At 49.8% G+C, this 24459-nt stretch overlaps 1 protein-coding gene across 1 annotated transcript in view; it reads left to right on the top strand.

Annotated features, from left to right (window-relative positions):
* TMEM132D (transmembrane protein 132D) overlaps nucleotides 1–24206 on the top strand; it is a 75807-nt gene extending 51601 nt beyond the window's left edge. The window contains exons 2-5 of the mRNA XM_012558034.1: nucleotides 12499–12704; nucleotides 14484–14757; nucleotides 15593–15784; nucleotides 23028–24206. Of these exons, the coding sequence (XP_012413488.1) occupies nucleotides 12541–12704; nucleotides 14484–14757; nucleotides 15593–15784; nucleotides 23028–24206 (1809 nt within the window). The 5' untranslated portion in view covers nucleotides 12499–12540. The remainder of the gene's footprint in view (nucleotides 1–12498; nucleotides 12705–14483; nucleotides 14758–15592; nucleotides 15785–23027) is intronic.
* The last annotated feature ends 253 nt before the right edge of the window (nucleotides 24207–24459 follow it).

The following is a 24459-nucleotide window of genomic DNA, read 5'->3' as shown; positions in this document are numbered from 1 at the left end:
AGGAAAGAGGTCCCCTGGGCTTTGTGCGTTTGGGGAAAAAAGAAGTAGATGATGTCTCTATCACTGTGGCTCCCGGCAAAAGCGGGCAGCTGGGTTTGGAGTAGGCCAGTGTCTCTCAAAGTCCCCAGCCTCTTTAGGGTGATGATTAGAAACACATATTCCCGAACCCTAGTCCCAACCCAGCCAATCAGACTATCTGGGGCAAGTCCTGGGTGTGTGAATTTTTAGAAAATTCACCTACCATATTCATTCTGATGCTTTCTAAAGTCTGGAGATTATTGCTCTAAGCAGTCAGGAGTTTATTAACCCTTAGCCACACAGCTGTAAAAATGGCAGTGGTTGTTATGAGGTGGACTGACACGGTGGTTGCGACAATGGGCTCAGCCGTACCGACGATCATGAAGATGGCACAGGGCCGGGCAGTGCTTCCTTCCGTTACACACAAATTCGCCACGATTCGGAGCTGACTCCACAGCAGCTAACAGCACGCAACCTGCCCATGTACCGAGCACTTTCATCTGTCTTCCCCTTGGGTATTCTTACCAACCGTGGGTCATGGAGAAGGCCTGTCATTAAGCCCGTCTCATTTGTGGAAAGTAGAATTGAAGATGAGAAAGACTAGTCAACGGCTCAGAGTTACAGAGCTGCACAACAGGTTAGAACTCACACACGGTTGTCCTGACGCGGTAAGACTGTGCTCTCCACCAGCCCTACTCACAGACCAGAAGCATCAGCCTCACCTGGAGCTTGTTGGAGAAGCAGATCTCCTGCTTCCCCCCAGAGCTGCAGAACCCCTGGGGATGGGCCCAGCAGTCTGACTTAGCAAGTCCTCTGGGTGATGCTGACTCAAGGTCAGGCTTCAGAAGCACGCTTTCCGCCACGGATGAGCTTTGTGGAAACACCAATGTGGGACCCTCCTCCAGGTGTTCTGATACAGTCGGCCTAGCATCTGCATTTTTTTTTTTTTTTTAACTGTATAGCTCAATCTTTATCTTTTTCCTTGGGACAGATCCCAAGAGGTAAAATGACTTCATCAAAAGGTACAGATATTCCTAAGTATTCTTCACACATGCTAATGTCTTTTTTGGTTGTTTGAAATGTTTATAGTTTTTAGTTTAAATATTTTATTTATATAAAGGTATTTAATTGCTTATAGCTATTAGTTTAGGTTCCTGTCTTCATTGTGGTAACATCCACATACCATAAAACGTACAGTTGATGACGTTTAATACATCCCCATGCTGTACAACCATCATGACTGTCTAGTTCCAGAACATTCTCGTCACCCCAAAAGGAGACCCCACACCCAGTCTCAGTCACCCCTGTTGTCCCCCGTCCCGGGTGACTCTAAGGTGCAGCCAGGGCTAACAACCACTGTCCCAGTCTACACCGAGAACTTACCAAGCATTGGGAGTCAGAGACCATGTCAGTTTTCACATACACGTAGGTTCGTGTTGTTTCAAACCGAAAGCCCTATTCTGGGTGAGGTAAGGGGGGTGGTGTAAGGATGGGCTGGGCCGCCATGTCTGTCATGTTAGACCCTCAGAGGTTCCCAGGTCTGCCCCGTGTGGTCGGCTTACACTTGTTAACATACAGCATATGCCGTACTGCGGCCTCACTGATCATTCAGCTCATACTGACTGAGCACCGACCGCAGGCCCTGTGCTGGGTCTTGGAGACACAGAGGTCCACCAGGCAGGTTCCTGCCCGTGAGTGTACGACGTCCAGGAGGAAATCACACGTATCAAACACAGAGGACAGCACCGTGGCCTGACGCTGCCTGTTGTTCTTATCAGCTGCTGGCAACTCGACCCTCGACTCATGGCACCCCCATGCACAATGGGATCAGATCGTTGTGATCCAGAGGGTTTTCATTGGCTAATTTTTGGAAGTAGGTTGCCAGGCCTTTCTTCCTAGTCTGTCTTAGTCTGGAAGCTCCACTGAAACGTATCCACCATGAGTGACCCTGCCAGTATCTGAAATACCAGTGGCAGAGCTTCCAGTCTCACAGCAACATGCAAGCCACCACAGTGTGACAGACAGACCAGATGGGAGGTGGTCACCAAGGGGGGGAGGTATAGAACACGTGCAATTCCAATGGACCACTGGCCAGCTTGATTCTCCTGTGTCGACGCTTCACATGGAAGCAGACGCAGAGCAGTAGGCAGTGTGCCAGAGCCTGGCCTGCAGATGAGGAGGGGGGCGCACTGCCCGTGTTCCGAGGGAGTGCTGCCACTGGTAGGGTGCATCGGGGGCACTGGATGCCGGCTGGGACCCCGCGCCCCAGAGCTTCACATCCCAGCTTCGCGAGACGCTGCGCAGTCACCTCAAAACGCTGCCTTCTCCATTCCCATCCCGCGTTTAAAGGAAAATCGGTGTCCGTTTTCCACTGATCTGGCCGTCACTTTCCGAAGCGCGGCTCCAATTCGTCACCTTCTGGATTTGAGAAGCCTGAGACCCCCCAGAAGTGTTTGGAGTGACGCACGAGCTGCACTCTTAAGGGGAAAAGAACAGAATGCAGCATGCCAAGCTTCATTGTGGAGAAAATGCAGAGTGCAGACGGGCTGCTGTGGGGGCATAGACCCCCTGGGAGGAGGTTCGAGGACCGGTGAGGGGGCCCCTGCTCAGGACGGGGAGCAGGGGAGGAGCTGGCTCTTCACTGCGAGCTTCCCTCTCTTCTGTTTGATGTCTTTACCAGGAGCCTGTCTCAGCCCCCCACTTTCAGCCAGCAAAACATGGAGACATAACAATTGAAAAGAAAACCTCTAATGAGGTGTTTAGACTTTAACAGCCAGTGTGAAAGAGCCTTTAAATACGGCAAAGCTTTGTGAAATTTAAAAAAAAAAAAAACTTTAAAAGATGACGCGTACTCATTGACATAACCGGAGCCAGTGGCCGTCAGGTCAGCTCCGACTCACGATGACTTCATGTGTGTCCGAGTAGAACTGCTTACAATGGCTGAGTTTTTGGAAGTAGATCACCAGGCCTTTCTTCCTCAGAGCTGCTGGGTGGGCTCGAACCGCCAGCCTTTCAGTTAGCAACCAAGTGCGTTCACCATTTGTACCACCGCAGTAGAGTCTGAGACAGATTTTGTCATTCTTGAACACATTCAAACGGTGTTTTCTGACTTGGAGCACTAAACAAACAAAAAATACTCATTGCCATCGAGCCAGTTCCGCCTCAGAGCGACCCTACAGGACAGAGCACAGCTGCCCCACAGGATTTCCAAGGAGCGCCTGGTGGATTTGAACTGCTCACCTTTTGGTTAGCAGCCGAGCTCTTAACCCCTGCGCCACCAGGACTCCACTAAGGAAGTATAAAACAGCACCAAAAGGTTGGAGGTTCATGTCCATCCAGAGGTACCTCTTATTTCTGAAAAGTCAGCCATTGGAAACCCCATGGAGCACAGTTCCACTCGGAGACACACGGAGCACCATGAGTCAGAGGCGACTCCATGGCAAGTGAGTCTGACACTCCGTGTTACATGCCTTTTGCTTGTTTTCCTTGTTACGGTCAGTTGTCCCTCTACCGTGTAAGCTCAATGAGGGTAAACCAAACCTCTTGCCGCGCAGTCAATTCTGACTCAGAGCGACCCTAGAGAACACAGCAGAACTGCCCCACAGGGTTTCCAAGGAGTGGCTGGTGGATTCAAACTACTGACCTTTTGGTTAGCAGTTGAGCTCTAGTCTTTTTTAAACTTTGTCCTCTGCTGTGTCCCCAGAGCCCCAAACAAAGCCTGGCTCATCGCTGGGTCTCAGGAGACATCTGTGGGAGGAGTGAATGCATGTCTGACTCTCTGGGGCAGGGAAGACCTCCAGGAGAGACATGAAGAAGTCTGATTCGGAGACGGGAGGATGGTCGTCAGTTAAAGCTTCCATCCCCCATCTCACCGCTGCACAATCCGAGGGCCATCAGGAGGCTGCACACGGTAGAGGGACCTCAGAAAGAGGCTCAGGGCTTTCCAGCTGAGTTCCGTTCTCTTCTCTGACCAGCACTGATCCGTAGAGCTGTGGAGTTGTTCTGTCTACACTGTCCAGTACAGAACCCTTGCCACAGTGGCTACTGAGTGCTGGACATGTGGCCAGTGTGACCGAGGAATGGAAGTTTTTAGTTTAAAGGAAAGCGCCGTGCCACCACATGGAGGAACCTTGAACACTTCGTGCTGAGGGAGGTGAGTCAGTGTGCAGGCACGAACACCATGTGATCTCACATCTGTGAACCTGGCAGACTCATAGAAAGCAGGGATTATTAGTGGTTACCAGGGGCGGAGGGAGGGCGAAGGGGGACTTTTGCTCAGGGGGCAGTGAGTTCACATTAATGGCTGTGGAATGATTTGGGAAGAGATGGCGATAATGGTTGCACTGCTTGAAGAATGTAATGAGTGTGTGTGAATTGTACACGTAGACAGTGTTCAGTTGGCGAATGTTTTGGTGGGTTTATTTTTACCACAATTAAAAAAAAATGAAAGAGTCATATGCGGCTAGCGGCTGCTATATCAGACAGCGCATTTCCGGACTCTGGATCTTTCTGGCCTCCGAAACCTGTGGATTCTCTTGTGTTCCCAGCTTCTCACATGTCCACCCAGTGCTGATCCAGGCAGGCCTCACTGATGTACCCAACCTTTGTTGCCGTCAGAAGTCATAGTCACAAGCAGCAGAAAGCCACTCTGGCTGATTCATGCAGAAATGGAGTGGATTACGTTTATCAGAAGGCTGTTGAACAGCTCGGAGAACTGCCAGGAGGGCTGCAGAACAGGGGAAGCGCCACAGAGCCGAGGGTGATGTCGGAAATGTAGTGGTCATTTCTGGTCTTGGCTCTGCCACCCCGCAGCCACCATCCAGCCTCAGGTGATGCCGGCAGTACCCCTGCAGTGCCAGGCAGGACCTAGATGCCGCTGGTAGCGCTATTCACACAGATGGTAAAGAAACGCAGTAGGTCTACAGAGCCTGCAGATGCTTGACAGGCAGGCTTTAGACGCGTCGGACTAGCCTAACAGATGACTGTCCAGCATCGCTGGATACTAGGCAGAAAATCCTCCAGCTCAAAGCAAGCTGCAAAGCCGGACTATTGTGAAGGGATCGAGAGGGAGGGAGGTTTTCATAATCAGTTCTCGTCCACCTAAGAAGATAAAATCAAAGCAGAGCGTCTCAGAACTGGTGGGCGGATTTGTCTTTGTAAGAACCTCCTCGTTTCAAGCGTTCTTTGCGGTGAGTGTGAGGATAATAGAAGGACTCTGGATCAGGCTGAGAGCCGCCTTCCGTCAGTGGAATCAGTCAGCTTCCTTAGGAGTCTGAGCTGCGGAGGACCCTGGGATCTGCATTTTCTTAACTTTTATTTTTGTTTGATAAAAGCTGGACAGTGAAAAGGGAAGAGAGAAGAACTGACACATTCGAATTGTGGTTTTGGTGCAGAATATTGAGTATACTGTGAACTGCTAGAAGAGTGAACAAATTGATCCTAGAAGAAATAAAACCAGAATGCTCCTTAGAATGGAGGGTGATGAGACTTTGACTCACTTACTTTGGACGTGTCATCAGGAAAGACCAATCACTAGGAAAGGACATCATGTTTGGTGAAGTAGAAGGTCCGTGAAAACAAGTGAAACCCTCAGTGAGATGGAGTGACGCAGTGGCCTCAACAGTGGACTCAAACTTACCCACGATCATGAAGGTGGTGCAGGACCGGGCGACGTTTTGTTCTGCCGTACATGAGATCACCATGAGTCAGAGCCAACTCGACAGCAGCCAACAATAGACTTACGACAGACTTATCGTGAGGACTGAAGGGAAAAATATATTCCATGTTCAGTACGGCATTTTGCATATAGCCAATACTCAGTAAATACTAGCCACATGTTATGGATTGAATTATGACCCCTAAAAATATGTGTCAACTCGGCTAGGCCAAGGTTCCAGTAGTGTGTGATTGTCCACCATTTTGTCATCTGATGTGATTTTCCTATGTATTGTAACTCCTGCCTCTATGATGTTAATGAGGTGGGATTAGAGGCGGTTACGTTATTATTAGATGTTATTATTATATTAGAGGCAGGACTCAATCTATAAGATTAAGTTTTATCTTGAGTCAACTCTCTTTTGAAATATAAAAGAGAGAAGCAAGCAGAGAGATAGGGGGACCTCCTACCACCAAGAAAGCACTGCTGGGAGCAGAGCGCATCTTTTGGACCCAGGGGTACCTGCGCTGAGAAGCTCCTAGACCAGGGGAAGATAGATGACAAGGGCCTTACCCTAGAACTGACAGAGAGAAAGTCTTCCCCTGAAACTGGCACCCTGAATTTGGACTTCTAGCCTCCTAAACTGTGAGAGAATAAACTTCTGTTTGATAAAGCCGTCCACTTGGGGTACTTCTGTTATAGCAGCACTAGATGACTAAGACACCACCGTTCTTCCTGTGACCACTATTATGAACATTGTTCACTTAGTGCAGGATAGAGGCCACTCTCAAAAAGGTGCATGCACATTGCTTGGAAATCGGGCACAAGGACTTCTGTAGGGTGTCTAGTTTTGCCAAGTTTGAGGGATAAAAGGAAACAGAATTTCATTATCATCAGATCTAGCTCTAGAAAAAAATAAAAGAAAAATACCAAGGAACACAAATCTCAGCACACCACGAATGTTGGTAATGCTTAAATAAGATTTAAATTCATCCTACATTTAAACAGAAAAGAAGGAAATGTCATTAAAGTTACACAAGTGCCAGGCTGCGCACACTGGAGTCAAAAATGTTGACTCTGTCCCCATAACGGAGCAGGGCACCCAGCTGGAATGGATCGTGAAGGAGGTTCAGGGGTTTTAATGGATCATCCCTCCCAGCCGTCAGCATTGGAAAGTGGTAGTTAATAAATTATTGGATGTGTACCGTTAGTCATGTATTAATGAGACATAATGAACAGGTCTCGTCAGCTCACCTAGACTGTTGCATTTCTCATTCCATCTCCCAGGGAAGCGTGTATAATGTTTACCAATCCTGGTGCAATGACCAGGTCATGGAGGGAAAGATGGATGTTGGAAACCTGGGGGGTGGTTCTGCCTGGCCTGGCTGTCACAGAAACACATGTCAGCTTCTCTCTCCAGCCCAGGTGGTGGTTGGGGCTCAGGTTGGCCTTTGGGGGATGTCTTACTTACCTAGTGCTGCTGTAACAGAAATGCCACAAGCGGGTGGCTTTACAGAACAGAAACTTATTTCTCACAGCTCTGAGACTCAATGTCCAGACCATGCCGATTCTTCCCTCGTCAGCAGTTCCGGGTGTTCCTTGTCTTGTAGAGAATCTTCACGTGGCGTCTGTCTTACCCGCCGTGTGTATGCCTCTGTGTCTAATCTGCTCTTTCCTATGGTTAATTGATTTTTTTTATAACTTAGTTTTTGTTGTTGTTGAGAATATACACAGCAAAACATACGCCAATTCCACAGTGTCTACATCTACAATTCAGTGACACTGGTCACAGTCTTTGAGTTGTGCAGCCATTCTCACCCTCCTTTTCTGAGTTGTTCCTCCCCCATTAACATAAGCTCACTGCCCCCTAAGGTTCCTGTCTAATCTTCGAGTTTCTGTTGTCATTTTGATCCCATATAGATAGATCTTAAAACAACACAATGCTTAAGGCAGATATGCTTTACTAGTTAAGCTAAACTATTGTTTGGTTTTAAGAAGACTTCAGAGGATATCTTTGGTTTAAGGTTTAAAGATTATCTCAGAGCAATAGTTTTGGGGGTTCATCCAGCCTTCATGGCTCCAGAAAGTCTGGAGTCCATGAGAATTTGAAATTCTGTGTTTTACCCATTTTGGTCAGGATTCATCTATAGAATGTTTGATCAAAATGTTCTGTAATGGTAGCAGGGCACCATCTAGTTCTTCTGGTCTCATGGCAAAGGAGGCAGTTGTTCATGGAGGCAATTAGCCACACATTGTAATCTGCTCTTTTTATAACTCGGAAGTGATTGAATTTAGAACCCACCCTACTCAGATATGACCTAATTAACATAACAAGGAAAACCCTATTTCCAAACAGTATGACATCCACGGGTACAGGGATTAGGATTCCAACACATATTTTGGAGGACAAAATTCAGTCCATAACAGGGATGAGGCTTGTGTCTTCCCAACTGAGGCTCGGACCAGTTTTAGGTCAGGTCTCGAGCAGCGCCTGAGGGGCACGCGTGCGATTTACTGAGTGGGGCTCTCGGGAGACCCCTGGGAGAGCGGAGTGAGGGAGCAGGATAGGGCAGAGGAAGAAGTGGGGCAAAGGTGGTATATGAGTATCCTGTGCTGCTGTAACAAATTACCATGAGCTTGGTGTCTTAACAGAAACATGTTCTCTCAGAGTTCTAGAGGCCAAAAGTACAAAAGCCTTACCATTGGACCAACATAAGGTGTCAGTCGGCTGTGCTCCCTCCGGAGGCTCCAGGGGAGAGTTTATTCCTGGCCTCTTCTGGCTTCTGGTGGCTGCCGGCATTCCTTGGCTTGTGGCCACATTGCTGCAGTCTCTGCCTGTTTGCACACGGCCGCCTCCTCTGTGTGTGTCTAATATCCCTGCTCCAACTGATGTGAGCAAAAATTTTTTTTAAATGGTTGCTGTCAAGTCTACTTCAACCTGTGGTGACCCCACGTGTGTCAGAGTAGAATTGTGATGCATAGGGTTTTCCTGGCTGATTTCTCAGAAGTAGGTTGCCAGGCCTTTCTTCTGAGGTGCTTCTGGGTGGGCTGGAACCTCCAACCTTTCAGTTAGCAGCCAAGCACATTAACCATTTGCACCACCGAGGAATCTGAACAAAAGTAGGGAACGTTTATTGGACAGATACAAGCCGCTCTGATGCAATCTAGGACAGGAAGTGAAACTGGACTCTGAGGGGACTAGATGTGGGAGCTATATACTCATCAGGCTCAGGACGGCCCCTTTATTTGCCATCGAAGTCTTTCCCTTTGAGACCTCCATCTTGGTATTCCACTCAATCCCTTCCCCGACTTCCTCGATTCCTCCTCCAAGCAAAGCCAGCAAGGCCATGAGTCACTCCTCCCTGATTTCTATTTACTCCATTTGCATACAGTTTCCTTCATTAGCAAGTCATTAGCATTAGGAGGGGAGACTCCAAGCTTGATGTTCAGGAGTGATGCCCGTGCAGCCTGTTCCTAACTGAGACCTCTGCCCCCCAGCTTTGACCCCAATTGCATTCTTGGGTCCTTTTGCGTTTGCGAGAATTAGCACATTCATAGGTTCTTCCCTGTTACCTTCTCTGTCTTCACGTCTTACCAGACCTAGCCTCCTAAATCCTTCACCCTGGAGCACTCTCTTCTGATGAATACAGTAAGCAGAATATTGTGCAGCAGCCCCTACGAGCTAGAGGTAGACTGAGATGACAAACACCCTGGAGCCTCAATGACTTAACACACAAGGGGTTAATTCCCATCCACTGCCCCTGCCCCGAGGGAGAAGGCTGTCTGTGTCAGAGCCCCCAAGGGTGCAGGCTGCTGGACTGCCACTGTCTCAGACATCCCCGGCCACCAGGCAAGACAGCCTGGAAGGTCTCTCATCAGAAATGAAATGTTCCAGCGAGGAATGACGTGGGTCAGGGTAGTCACAGCCGCACCCCACTCAACAACAAGTGAGCTGGAAGGACAAGACAACCCCCCGTGTGCCCCAAGGAAGAAGCAGACAGCTTTGGCCGATGGGTGTCCTGACCACCTCCTGGAGACAGATGTGGACACGGCAGTGCATGGACACCAGATGATTGTGGGGGCCTAGGTGTGCAACCTCCCAGCCAAATAGTGTGTGTTTGTGTTATTTAGCACAGATGGTTCACACACACTCACACATGTACACATCCACACGCATGCACGCAGATACACACGCATACTCACACAAACACACACATTTGCACACACATACACAGGTACTCAAATGCACACACAAATACACATGATCACACACTCATGCATGCACACAGATGCTCACACACATACATGCATACACATACATAATCACATATGCGCACACACACACTCACACACACACAGATACACATGCTTACACACACACACAGTCACACACACGCATGCACACTCACTACAGGCACTCACATTCGCACACATGCCCACACACACACACACACACGCACACTTATCCCTGTCTCAGCTCCCTGCTGCGCGGTCCCAGTGTCCCAGGTCCAAGCCTGGGCGTGTGTGACCTCATCGTTACCTCCCCTCAGAGCACCCTGCACAGACCCTTTGTCCTCTTTCTCTCTCCTGCACCCCATCCTTCTCCGGCATCTTGGTCCCACTTTTCTCACCACCCTGAGTGATAAACACTGAGTTAAAGAAAAACCCAGAGCTCAGCTTTGCACGCACGGCTATACCTAGTGCGCCCCAGCACCCACTCGCTTCATCCACGGGGGACGGGGCGGCATGCTCGCCAGGCTGACCACCAGGCTCCTGGTCTCAGCTCCCCTGCCAGGAGAGAGCATCCAGAATGCTTGACTTCACGTGAACAGCCTGCTGCTCTAAAAATGCGTCTTACCGCCTGTTTGCCTCTATCGTCTGTCTGTCTGCCTGTCCATCTCTTTCCTGCCTTCCTCACTTCCTTTTTCCCCTTCTACCTCCTCCCTCCTTCCCTGTCTACCTACTTCTTCTTAAGGGTTAGTGTTTAGCTGCTAGTCCTGACACATAAACCAGGTGCCTTCAGTTCAACCCTGACTCCTGGTGACCCCGTGTGTGTCAGAGCAGAGGTGTACTCTACAGGGTCTTCAATGGCTGATTTTTCAAAAGTAGATCGCCAGGCTTTTCTTCCGGGGCACCCGTGGGTGGACTCAAACCACTAAGTTTTCAGTTAGCAGCCGAGCGCGTTAACCATGTGCACCACACACGGATTCCCACTCCTCACAATAGTGACCTCAAAATACCCCCTGCTCTTCCCTTTCCGAGGAAGTTCGCGGCTGAACTAGAAAAAGACCGTGAAATAGCAGTGGTGCACGACAAGCTGTTTATTGGGATGGACACGTTGGCCACTGTCATGGATTGAACTGTGTCCCCCAAAAATATCTGTCAGCTTGGCTGGGTCATGAGTCCCAGTATTGTATGACTGTCTGCCATTTTGTCATCTGATGTGATTTCCCTGTGTGTCGTAAATCCTATCACTATGATGTTAATGAGATGGATTAGGGACAGTTATATTGATGAGATCTATAAGATTAGATAGAGTCTTAAGCCAGTCTCTTTTGAGATATAAAAGAGAGAAGTGAGCAGAGAGACATGGGAACCTCACACCACCAAGAAAGCAGTGCCAGGAGCAGAGCACATGCTTTGGATCCAGGTTGCTGCGTGGAGAAGCTCCTAGTCCAGGGGAAGATTGCTGACAAGGACCTTCCTCCAGAGCCGACAGAGAGAGAAGGCCTTCCCCTGGAGCTGATGCCCTGAATTTGGACTTCTAGCCTCTTAGACTGCAAGAGAATAAACTTCTCTTGGTTAAAGCCATCCACTTGTGGTATTTCTGTTAGGGCAGCACTAGATGACTAAGACAGCCACCCAAATGCAGGGAACAGTCTCCTCAGCAGGAGGTCTGCCAGAGGCAGGCAGCACAGGGAGCCCCCAGAAGGAAAGAGGGCATGGAAACCCCGGGGAAGAGGAGAAGGGAGGGGGTCTCACATGGGATTATGGGGTCTCTGGGTCAGAGAACCTTGAAGATAGTGACAGCTGGGGACCCTGATAACTACAGGGCTTATCTTATCAAGGGCTAGCAGAGTCCCTGGTGGTACAGTCTGAAAGGTTGGTACTTTGAGTCCACCCAGAGGCACCTTGGAAGAAAGGCCTGGTGATCTACTTCCAAAAAATCATCTTTGAAAACCCTGTGGATTAGCTCACACAGCAAAGACTATCACCCATGAGTACTGTGCTCCTTTAAAAACATCATCCACATAAGACCAAACAGTCAACAATTACTGTAAAACAAGGATGAAAATATAAGAGGGCAGGGAAACTAGATTAATGGAAGTGGAACACCAGAACTGAAATATGGAGAACGTTCACTCGTTGTGAAGAATGTAACCAGTGTCTCTGAATAATTTGTGTAGAAATTGTTGAATGGGAACCTGAACTGCTGTGCATACCTTCACCGAAAGTATAATAATTTTTTTTTTAAATTCCTAAGGAGCCACATGGGGTTGCCACGAGTCTGAACCGACTCAGTGGCAGCTGATTTGGTTTTTGGCATGGCTGGCGGGTACTGGGGGAATTTCACAGGGTTTACAAAGCAGACAAGCTCTAAGCGGCTAAAAACCTGCCGATTTGGCTACTCTTAAAAGAACTGGCTGTGCACAAATTTGAGTTGGCGCTGGTGTGCGTTTTTGGGCAAATGGGCCTCAGCTTGCTATGAAGATGTAAACACCTGGGGCCAATGTGCTGAGGCCATCTTGACTCACCTGTCTCACACTCAGGTGATAGACTGTACTGGAAACTCATGCGCGTCCCCGCCCTCTCACACTTCACAGGTGTCTGACAGGTGCGACTACGTCTTTGTCAACGGCAAGGAGATGAAGGGCAGGGTAAATGTGGTGGTGAACTTCACCTACCAACACCTGCACGGCGCCCTCGAGATGACGGTGTGGGTGCCCCAGCTGCCCCTGCACATCGAGGTCTCCGACACTGAGCTCAGCCAGATCAAGGGCTGGAGGGTGCCTATCATCGCCAACAAGAGGTGGGTGTGCTTGCCAAGACCCCCCAGCAGCAACCCACGTCAGATGTGCTGAGGCTAGAAAGGGAATTCTCAGGGGCAGCTACTTTCAGTCCGTGTGCTCCTTCAGGCATGGCTGGATCCAGGGGGTCCATGATACCTCTCCCCCTGTCCATGTCTCGGCTCTGATGCGCTCAGTGTTGGCTTCATTTGTCATCGTGCTTTTCACATGAGGTTCCAGCCTTCCACCTCACGCTCTCTGCATCCCCAGCAGACAGCGCATCATCTCTTTCCCAATGTCATAGTTGTCAGTTGCCATCAGTCGGCTCCGACTCACGACAACCGTATGTATAACAGAACGAGACGCTTCCTGGTCCTGCCCCGTCTTCATGATCGTTGGCATGTTTGAGCCCATTGTTGCAGCCACTGTGTCAATCTGTCTTGTTGAGGGTCTTCCTCTTTTTCGCTGACCCTCTACTTTACCAAGCATGATGTCCTTTTCCAGGTACTGGTCCCTCCTGGTATCATGTCCAAAGTATGTGAGACGAAGTCTCGCCATCCTTGCTTCTAAGGAGCATTCTGGTCGTACTTCTTTCAAGATAGATTTGTTCATTCTTCTGGCAGTCCATGGTATATTTGATATTCTTCACCAACACCGTAATTCAAATGCAAATTAAACACTCAGCTGCTAACCAAAAGGCCAGCAGTTCAAACCTACCAGCTGCTTCTGGGGAGAAAAGACCTGAGGATCTGCTCCCATAGAGATTACAGCCTTGGAAACCCTATGGGACGGTTCTACTCTGTCCGACAGGCTCGCTATGAGTCGGAATCGACTCGACATCAATGGGATAGAGTTGCAGGGTCCCCACTATCCACCATCAGGTGCCCATACGGGCACTAAGTGAACAGGGGGAGGTAGGGGCCCAGGCGCTGCGTTCAGAGACTCTGTCATCACAAAGAAGCCCCGGCATGAGGCTCGTGCACAAGGACATGCAGGATGCCACCACCAGCCAGTGCAGAACTGGGCCAGGGCGTGGTCCCGGAGCCTGTGTGCCCCTTCAGCAGAGCAGGGAGTCGGTACCTCTCTGAGAGAACATGCAGATTCTTCGAGCAGGCTTGAGTGCAAGGGGCTGAGTGCTGGAGGGCGTGATGGTGCCGAGAAGGGGCTGATGGCACACGAGGCCGCAGGTAACAAGGGACGCACCAACATCTGTCCCCTCCTGGCCCTCACTGCCTTTGTCTTCACGTCCTGCCTTGCCCTGGCTTACACACGCACCTCCTTTGTGGACTGGTTTATAGGGCTGTAACAATCGTCCATGTTGTGGTTAGCTGCCATCAAGTCGGCTCTGACCCATGGTGAGCCCATGTGCAGCAGAACAAAATGCTGCCCGGTCCTGCACCATCTTCATCGGTGGTCTGCTCGAGTCCACTGTTGCAGCCACTGTGTATTTTGAACGCCTTCTAACCTAGGGGGCTCATCTTCCAGCACTATATGGACAGAGTTCTGTTGTGATCCATAAGGTTTTCATTGGCTGGTTTTTGGAAGTAGGTTGCCAGGCCTTTCTTCCTAGTCTTAGTCTAGAAGCTCCGCTGAAACCTACTCAGCATCATGGCAACATGCATACCGGTGGCTACACTTTCTGAATGTCGCCCCTGCTTGTCTGTCTGAGCCCACACCAGGCTGTGATCCCCGTGAAGGCAGGGACAGCGGCTCACGTTTGCAGCCCATGTGGTGGTCCGCACACAGTCCCTGACAGGTGACCAACAAGAAGCACCTGTTAGACTAAGCTGTCTCTTCAACAGGCCAGCCCGGGACAGCGAGGAGGAGGACGAGGAGGAGCGGCGGGGCCGGGGCTGCACCCTCCAGTACCAGCATGCCATGGTGCGGGTCCTCACCCAGTTTGTGGCCGAGGGGGCTGAGCCTGGGGGGCACCTGGCCCACCTGCTGGGCTCTGACTGGCAAGTGGACATCACCGAGCTGGTGCACGACTTCATGCAGGTGGTGGAGCCCAGGATCGCCCAGCTGCAGGGAGGACAAGTCCTGGTTGGGCAGGAGCTTGGGATGACCACCATCCAGGTACGATGCCCCGAGGCCCAGGCTCCTGTGTCCCTGCCCTGCTGACAATCCAGCCCAGGCTCCCCATGTCCCTGCCCCACTGAGAATCCAGTCCAGGGCTTCTGTGTCCCTGCCCCACTGAGAATCCAGCCCAGGCTCCCCATGTCCCTGCCCCGCTGAGAATCTTAGCCTTATGTCGTTGCTTAAAACAGTATCTTTTCACAGTGAGTAGATTTAAAGACATTGTTAAGGGCATAATATAAGTGGCATGGTGTTGTGACAGAAATCTTGGAATTCTTCCTATATTACTTACATCAGAGAAACACTGGGCCAGCTCCTCTGGTTGGGTCCCATGTGACCCTCTGGTGCGTGATTTCCCCTAAGAGATGCCCAGTGGGCCCGCTTGGGACCGAAGCCCTGGAGATGCGCTGGTGTCATCGGCCACCCCCCTCACTGACCGCCGCCCCTAAGCCTCTTCCCATCCGTCCGGGATGTTGTGGCGGCCTCTGTCGGTCCCGGCCTCGGGCTGGATGGGAACTCGATCGTCTCAGAAGTGGGCTGGAAGAGGGAACAAAGTATTCTAACCTTGTCAGCATGCAGGCATAGAGGAAGTGAATGTGTGGGCACTTCCCGAGGATGGGGTGGTGCTGGTGGTGATGGAGCTTATTTGTGGGGTAGGGAGAGGGGTGCCACCCTGTGGCACCACCTTGCTGTCACGGAGAAGTGCGTTCCACATACACAGGTGAGCTGCAGGTGTTAAAGGAGGACCCCGTGGGGAGACCTCCCCCCAGCTTCCCGTGCTGTGGGTGACTCCTGGGCTCGCAGCAGCCTCCCCTGTCTTGTGCTCTGCCCTCAGATCCTGTCGCCCCTGTCAGATGCCATCCTGGCCGAGAAGACCGTCATGGTGCTGGATGAGAAGGTGGCCATCACGGACCTTGGCGTCCAGCTGGTGGCGGGACTGTCACTGTCCCTGCAGCTCAGCCCAGGCAGCAACAGGGCTATCTTCGCCACGGCAGCGGCCCAGGAGCTCCTGCAGAGACCCAAGCAGGTGTGTGGGGGCTCGGGCCACACGCGGGCGGGCACATGGCCCATGGGGCCACGTGTCGAACGGGGTGGCACATCAGGCAGGGTCACACATCCGTAAGGTCGCGCGCCAAGTGGACTCACAGTGGTTGTGTCAATGGTGGGGGTGCGGGGTTTGTATAGCGGCTGCATGCTCTACCTCTTCCTCCCAGCTCCCCAGACAAAAACGCACAAGAAGATGGCTGTGTGAGTCAGAGGTGACAGGCCACCCAGAGTCAGAGAGCCCACAGAAGGCCCCTCCCCTCAGCTGTGAAGCCAAGTGCTGCTCAGGTGGTTGTTAATGCGGGCTCATGTGCCCTTCGTCGGTCCCCTGTCCACACAGGCCTGGTCGTGGGCATGGCTGTACCGAGATGGTGGACGGGGGGCACAGTAACCACATCCTGCCGCTCCGTCCCCGCGAGGAGAACAGGGTGTCTCGTCGGGGCTGGGGAGTGTGAGGGGATGGTGTCCACCCCGTTACTGTTGAGCTCAGGGCGGAAATAGAGCCACAGTGATATCAGTCACAGCTTTTCCTTTCCATCATTTGACATACCAAGGGACGAGCATGTGCTAGAACCCTGGTGGCGCAGTGGTTAAGAGCTCAGCTGCTAACCAAAAGGTCAGCAGTTCGAAGCCACCAGCTGCTCCTTGGAAACCCCGATGGGCCAGTTCTGCTCTGTCCTATAGGGTCACTAGAAGTTGGAGTCGATGCTAATAGAGCGTGTGCTGTGTGCATATATGCATGTATGGTATGTGTTGTGTATGTTGTGTGTATGTGAATATGTGTATTGCAGGTATATGGGTATGTGTGTCTGTGTGCTGTGGGTAGGTGAGTACAAGTACGTATGTCGTGTATGTATGTCGTATATGTATGAGTGTGGAGTGTATGTGTATATGGTGCATGTATGTATGGGTATATGTATGTGATTTGTATGTATATGCGTGTGTATATATGTGTATGTGTGTGGTGTATGTGTGTGGTGTGTGTGTATGTGTATAATGTATGCGTTGTGATGTGTGTATTATGTATATGTGTATGTGTATATGTGTGTGTGCCTGTGTGTTGTGTGTACATGTGTGGTATGTATTGTGTATATGCATATTGTGTGTGAGCATATGTATGGTATATGTGTGTTGTATTTGTACATATGTATGTGTGGTTTGTATGTGTGTTGTGTGTACATGTGTGGTATGTATTGTGTATATGCATGTTGTATGTATGTATGTGTGTATATATGTGCTGCGTGCTTGTGTGTTGACACCATTGTTCCATAACCAAAGGAGCATTTTGTAGGGCATCTGCAGATGCCCCATGTTCTCCTCCGCCACGGGGTGGGCACTCATTATCTCCTGGAAGGAGCGCACAGATTCCGTCACCCTTGTTAACAAGACAGTGGTCGCAGACCATTGATTCAGCACCCGTGAAAAGGGGCCGTCCTCGTGTGGGCTGGTAGGAGGCCCAGCCCTCGTGAGAGGTTTTTCTGGAAGCTCCCCTCGTCAGCTGGGACAGCTCCCCCTCAGCAGGCGGGTCACCAGAGCCGGCCGCCCCTGTGAGCGCCCACTGAGGCGGGAAGGGGCACTGAGCCAGGCCGGCCCCGGGACACAGCCTGCCCGTCCCCCCACGTCACGCTGCTCTCTGGCAGGTGTGACCCATCCCCCACCCACAATGTGTCTCCAGATCAGAACACACTTGAAAGTGGCCAATCCCGCAAAGAGAAGAATTCTTGACAAAGGCAGACCTCCCTTTTTTCGAGGAAAGAGGCCAGGTGGACGGAAGCCACAGAGAGCAGAGAGAAGTCACTGCGGCTGCTCTGTCTCCAGGGGGTGATGAATCAGGGGACGCCAGCTAAGAGGGAAGGAAGTGACAGGGCACAGCTCGAGTCAGGCCAAATTGCTAACCCATTTCTGGCACACAGAGCTGAGCACACGACCGAGATTTGCCCGCGGTTTGGACGGCCCTTAGTCCCCGTGTGCAGCTGAGCTCTGACATTTCCGGCTTCAGAAATCCAAAGTGCCTTGAATGTCCTGCTCGGATTTCACGGCAGATTGGAGGAACCGGGGAACCAGCGTCGGGTTGGATGGTTTCCGCGCTGTGTCTCGGCTGGGTTTCCGTTGAGGAGCCGGTCCACACCGATGTCTAACCAGATCCGGACTTGTTGGTGGGGTGCAGGAGGGCGCGGGGTCACCGACCATGTTTTTTTTATTGTGGTGAGAATATACACAAGAAAACCTACGCGGTCTCCAAAGACCCTCCGTGTGCAATTCAGTGACGTTGTTTACAGTCTTCAAGCTGTGCAACCTTTTTGCACTCCCACCAGCGATGGATGACGGCCCCAGTTTGTCCGCAGTCTCGCCAACAGCTGTTTGCCGAGTTTTTTTTTAAATCGTTGCTAACGGACGTGAGATGGTATCCCATTATCGTTTTGATTTGCATCCCCCTAACGGTTAACGACGTGCAACCATTCTCACTACCCTTTTCCAAATTATTCCACCGCCATTAACAGAACTTCAGTGCCCCTAAGCAATGACTTCCCCTTCCCCCACCGCCCGACCCCTAAACCTGAAAAAACCCTTTGTCATTGAGTAGATTCTGACTCATAGCGACCCTATAGGACAGAGTAGAACTACCCCATTGGGTTTCCAAGGAGCGGATGGTGGATTTGACCTGCCAGCCTTTAGGGTTAGCGGCCTGAGCGCTTAACCACCGCGCCACCAGGGCTCCTCCCACCCCCTAGTAACCCCTAATAATCTTTTTAGTGTATTTGCTTATCTCCCGTAAGTGCGAGCATACAGCATTTGTCCTGTTGTGACTGACTGCTTCTGCTCAGCAGGCTGTTTCAAGGTTCGTCCATGCTATAGCACGTATCAGAACGTCGTTTCTCTTTATGCCCGAGTTGTATCCCATATGCGTATACACCACATTTGGTTTATCCAGTCATCTGTTGATGGCTGTTGTGGAAACTGCCACAGTGAACGCTGGTGTACAGGTTTCTATTTGCATCCCTGCTTCTGATTCTCTTGGGTGTACACCGAGGACTGGGATCTCTGGGCCACAAGGTAGTTCTGTGTTCAACTTTCTGAGGAACCACCAAACCTTCCCACAGTGACTGTACCATTCTGTATTCCCATCAGCAAGGGATGAGGGTCCCAGTTTGTCTACAACTTCGCCAACAGCTGATTTCCGTAGTTTTTTATCATTGCCATTCTAATGGGGACGAGGTGGTATTGGTTTGCATTTCCCTAATGGCTAATGAGAGCCCTGGTGGTGCAGAGGTCAAGAGCTTGGCTGCTAATCAAAAGGTCCGCAGTTCGAATCCACCAGCCACTGCTTGGAAACCCTATGAGGCAGTTCTACTCTGTCCTACAGGGTTGCTGTAGGGCCTCTATGAGTCGGAATCGACTTGACACGGCAATGCGTTTGGTTTTGGTTAATGGCACTGAGCATCTTTCCATGTGTCTGTCCACTATTTGAATATCCTCTTTGTGAAACGTCTGTTTAAGTCCTCTGCCCATTTTTTGGTTGGGTTGTTTGTCTTTTGTTGTTAAGTTGTAGATGGGAGAAGGCAGGATATTAGAACCTTATCAGATATACAGTTCCCGAAAATTTTCTCCCAAAGTGTAGGTTGCCTCTTCACTTTGTTGATTAACTGGCCACTTTGGGGTGCCTTTCTTCTTACTTCCAAAGACAAAATAACACGAGTGTCACATTTACTTGGGGTCCCTGGATGGTGCAAATGGTTAACACACTTGGCTGCTAACTGAAAGTTTGGAGGTTTGAGTCCACCCAGAGGAGCCTTGGAAGAAAGGCCTGGTGATCTGCTGCTGAAAACTCAGCCACTGAAAACCCTATGGAGCACAACTCTGCTCTAACACACATAGGGTCACCATGAGTCAGAGTTGACTCCACAGCTACAAAAACTGACTTCTGTGATGCTCAAGGCCTACTGGTTGGAAGAACGAGAAATCCACCCACACGAGCGTAAATCACAAGGGTTTCATTATGTGGGTCGGGGGCATCTTGTAGACCCAGCTGTCAGACCTCAGAAGGGCCAGATGGTCAACACTCTGTCATGCCGCCCCTCCCCCGTCATTGTCTTTGGTCTCATTTCTTCTTCTCCTGTAGATACATTCTGTGCCCAGACGTTTCCTGGTTCATCATGACTGCTCCAAAGCAGAGCCTTCCTTGAACAGAAAATTCAGATGTGTTTTGGATCTCTTTAAATTGAAACATCAGGGCCAAGCTGCAGGCGGGGTCTTCAACGCTGGGTTGTTCTGACTCTGAGTCCCCACACATCTCTCATAGCCAACTGTGTCAGTCCTGGCTCTTATTTCAGATGAGAGAGAGGAACAGACAGAGCTGCTGAGTGCCTCAGGGCTGCTGAGATTAAAGGCTCTGGCCGCAACTGCTCCCACCCCTGTCCACTCGGCTGTACCCAGGTGGGCAGGGTTACACGTCCATCATTTGAGGCTTGGGATAGAGCAGGTTCAGGAGAAGGCAGGAAGCAATGAGTCTGCCAAATCACTGTCAAGTATAAAGGCATCTTGACTAAAATTGACAAAACCACCAGAATGTTCCTTAGAAGCAAGGATGGTGAGACTTTGGCTCACTTACTTTGGACCTGTCTTCAGGAAAGACAAGTCGCTAGAAAGGGACCTCCTGTTTGGTAAAGCTGAGGGTCAACGAAAATGAAGGAAACTCTCAATGAGTTGGATCAACACAACTGCCTCAACAATGGACTCAGACATGCCAACAAGCATGAAGATGGCGTAGGACTGGGCAATGTTTTGTTCTGTCATACATAAGGTGGCCATGAGTTGGAGCTGACTCAGTGGCACCTAACAATAGCTAAGATGGAAGGCTTGCGTTCAATTGGAGGTTGTCTGCTCTAATATGATCTTCCTACCCAAGCCATTCTCAAGGAATGAAGACCCAAAGCAGCAAAGTGAAAAGGCAAGAGATTTGGAAGTGCACAAGCCTTGGCCCCTGCACACCCTTTGGTTGGGGGTGGGGGATTGCAGAGACAAAGACTTTGCAGCTAGAAGGCTGCTCTTTCTCTCTCTCTCTGTCTGGTTTTAACAGCTCACCTTCCAGTCAAGACTGTGTCCCCAGGCTAGTGCGAGCCCATTGCTGCAGACCCAGTGAAGGCAGGACCAGTGTAGCCCTCTGGGGAGTCCTTGTCTTGATTGGGCCTTAATGTGTATTGTGAGTAATAAGTAGAGATTCAGTATTAGAGCAACTTAGAAATAATGTAATATGTTTCATTTCAATCAATAACACTTGTAAATGATCCCACTAACCACTAACATCCTTTGACACCCAGTTCATTATTGTGCAGAAGTAGATCCTCCACCGCCCAAGGGACCCATTTTTCTGTTAACACCTCCACAAGAGAAACAAACAAATCTTACTGCAGAGTGTTCAGTACTGGCCCTGCTTTGTTGTTGTTGGTGTTTTCTTTCGGTTTTACATCTTCACGAGAATGAATTTTCTTTCATAGGCTTGCGACTTCTTATCTTCCACGTCCACATCGTTGGAAAGGTTTTTCTTTGTTCATGTAGTATCATTTTTGTTTGTTCATGATTGAATTTTTTATTGTGGTAAAAATACACGTAATAAAACATTTGCCAACTCCATTTTTTACACGTATAACTCAGTGACACTGATTACACTCACCACTACCCTTTTCCAAATTATTCCACCGCATTATTAGAAACTCAGTGCCCCCCAAAAAATGGCTACCCCCTTTCCCTCTCCCTCCCTCCCGTACCTGGTAACCACTAATCAACTTGCATCTCTTTACATTTGTCTATTTTGTACAAGTGAGATCATACAGTTTTTATCCTTCTGTGACTGACTTATTTCACTCATCATAATATTTTCAAGGTTCATCCATGTCATATTATGCGTCAGGACTTGGTTTCTCTTTATGGCTGAGTAGTATTCCATTGTATGTATGAACCACATTTTGTTTTTCCATTCATCTTTGATGGACATTTCAGTTGTTTGCATTTTTTGGCTGTTGTGAACAGTGCTGCAGTGAACACTGGTGTACAGGTTTCTGCTTGCGTTCCCCCCGTCACTTCCTCTGCATGTGTACCTAAGATTGGGATTACTGTGTCACATAGCAGTGCTATGTTCAACTTTCTGAGGAAGTGCTGCACTGTTCCCCACAGTGACCGCACCATTTTACATTCCCACCAGCAATGGATGACGGTCCCAGTTTCTCTACATCCTCACCAACACGGATTATTTTTGTTTTTGCTGTTGTTGTTGTTTGTTTTTTGATCATTGCCGTTCCAGTGGGGGTGAGGTGGTATTTCACTGTGGTATTGATTTGCATATCCTTGGAGCCCTGGTAGCACAGTGGTTAAGAGCTCAGCTGCTAACCAAAAGGTCAGCAATTCAAACATACCAGCCACTCCTTGGAAACCCTAGGGGGAAGTTCTACTCTGCCCTATAAGGTTGCTATGAGTCAGAATTGACTCAATGGTTTGGTTTGTTTTTTGGTTGATGACTAATGATGTTGAGTGTCTTTTCATGTGTTTGTTGGCCACTCGAATATTCTCTTGGGTGAAATGTCTGTTCAAGTCTCTGCCAGTTTTCAATTGGGTTGTTTGCCTTTTTATTTAAGTTTTGAGTTCTTTATATATTACGGACATTAAACTTTTATCTGATATGTGGCTTCCAAAAATTTTCTCCAAAGTTATAGGTTGTCTTTTCACTTTCTTGATAAAGTCCTTTGATGAACAAAAGTATTTGTTTTGTTTTATGAAGTCCCGTTTATCTGTTTTGTCTTTGGTTGCTCATGCTTTCAGTATCCTATCTAAGAACCCATTGTTAAAAGTTAGGACCCAAAGCATTACCACTATGTTTTCTTCTAAGTGATTGTGGCTCTTACATTTAGGTCTTTGATTTAGTTTTAGTGGGTAGTGTGAGGTAGGGGTCCAAGTTCATTCTTTTGCTTGTGAACACCCAAGTGTCCCAGCACCATTTAGTAAAGAGACTCTTCTTTCCCCACTGGGTGGACTCAGCACCCTTGTCGAAAACCAGTTGACCTTAGATGTACAGGTACCTTAGTACTTCTTATCTCCTGTGTCTACACTGTTTAAAAGGTTTTTCCTTTGTTCTTGTAGTGTTATTTTTGCCACACCAAGTCTGTTTTACTAAGAGTTGGTGTTTAGTGAGCTTTGCAACCCTTTTTGATTGACTTACTTATTTTATCCAACAGGAAGCGGCCATCAGTTGCTGGGTCCAGTTCAGTGATGGCTCTGTCACGCCCTTGGATATTTATGATGGGAAAGACTTCTCCCTCATGGCCACATCCCTGGATGAGAAGGTGGTGTCTATCCACCAAAAACCCAAATTCAAGTGGCCTATAATTGCTGCTGAAACAGAAGGGCAGGGGGCGCTGGTGAAGGTCGAAATGGTCATCAGTGAGTCATGCCAGAAGTCTAAGAGGAAGAGCGTGCTGGCCGTTGGGACTGCCAACATCAAAGTTAAATTTGGCCAAAATGATGCCAACCCCAACACCAGTGACAGCAGGCATGCTGGGGCAGGATTTCACCTGGAGAATCATGTTGGCGACAGGAGGCCCAAGAAACCTGTGCAAGAATGGGGGGGCCAAGAAGGACAGTACTATAGCAGTTCCTCTGTCGGCCTCATGGAAGGAAGGGGCACCACCACAGAGAGGTCAACCTTCCAGAGGAAGAATGGCCAGGAGAGCCTTCTAGACGATGACAGCCATTTCCAGACCCTGCCCGTGGACCTCACCAGCTTCCCAGCCCAGGTGGACGTGCCCAGAAGTGATGGTGGCATGGATGAGAATGACCTCCTGCAGGCGTACAAGGGGCTGAGTGACTTGGAGATTGGGATGTACGCTCTGCTGGGCGTCTTCTGTCTGGCCATTTTGGTCTTCCTCCTAAACTGTGTGGCGTTTGCTCTGAAGTACAGGCACAAACAGGTTCCCTTCGAAGAGCAGGAAGGCATGAGTCATTCCCATGACTGGGTCGGGCTGAGCAACCAGGCAGAACTACTGGAGAACCATATTAACTTTGCCTCCTCCCAAGAGGAGCAGATTACGGCCATCGACAGGGACTTTGAGGAGAGCAAGTACCTCCTCAGCACAAACTCCCAGAACAGCAGCAACGGCCAGCTGTTCAAGCCTTCGGGTCTCACAGCCACTGATGGGAGAGACCAGAAGAGTGAAGCCCCCACCTCCCCTACCTCGAAACGGAAAAGAGTGAGATTCACCACCTTCACGGTCGCCTCCATGGAGGACAGCAGCCCCGCGGCAAGCTCGCTTGTAACGAGCAGTGAGGACGACGTTAAGTGGGTGTGCCAGGACCTGGGCCCCGGAGAGTACAAAGAACTACACAACTACATGGAAAGGTTACATGAGAATGTGTAAGTGGACACACACACATTGTTCCCACTCACCTCTCAGCCTTTAATTTGGGGATGCGTGGCCACATACACCCTGGGGAGCAGTGAAATGGAGGGACAGGGCAAGGGTGGCACTGTCAACAGAGCCCCAGAACACGACCCCAACTCAGCTGGGCTGGCCCTGAGTCAGAATGGATGTACACATTCCACGTACAACGTCTCACTCCAGGTGAAGAGGCTTATCATTCATGGCAAGATTTTTAAAACTTGGAACAAAA

Source organism: Trichechus manatus, unplaced genomic scaffold, assembly GCF_000243295.1.
Source record: "Trichechus manatus latirostris isolate Lorelei unplaced genomic scaffold, TriManLat1.0 scaffold00131, whole genome shotgun sequence".
Lineage (NCBI taxonomy): Eukaryota > Metazoa > Chordata > Mammalia > Sirenia > Trichechidae > Trichechus > Trichechus manatus.
This window is presented reverse-complemented; position numbering and strand designations above follow the sequence as displayed.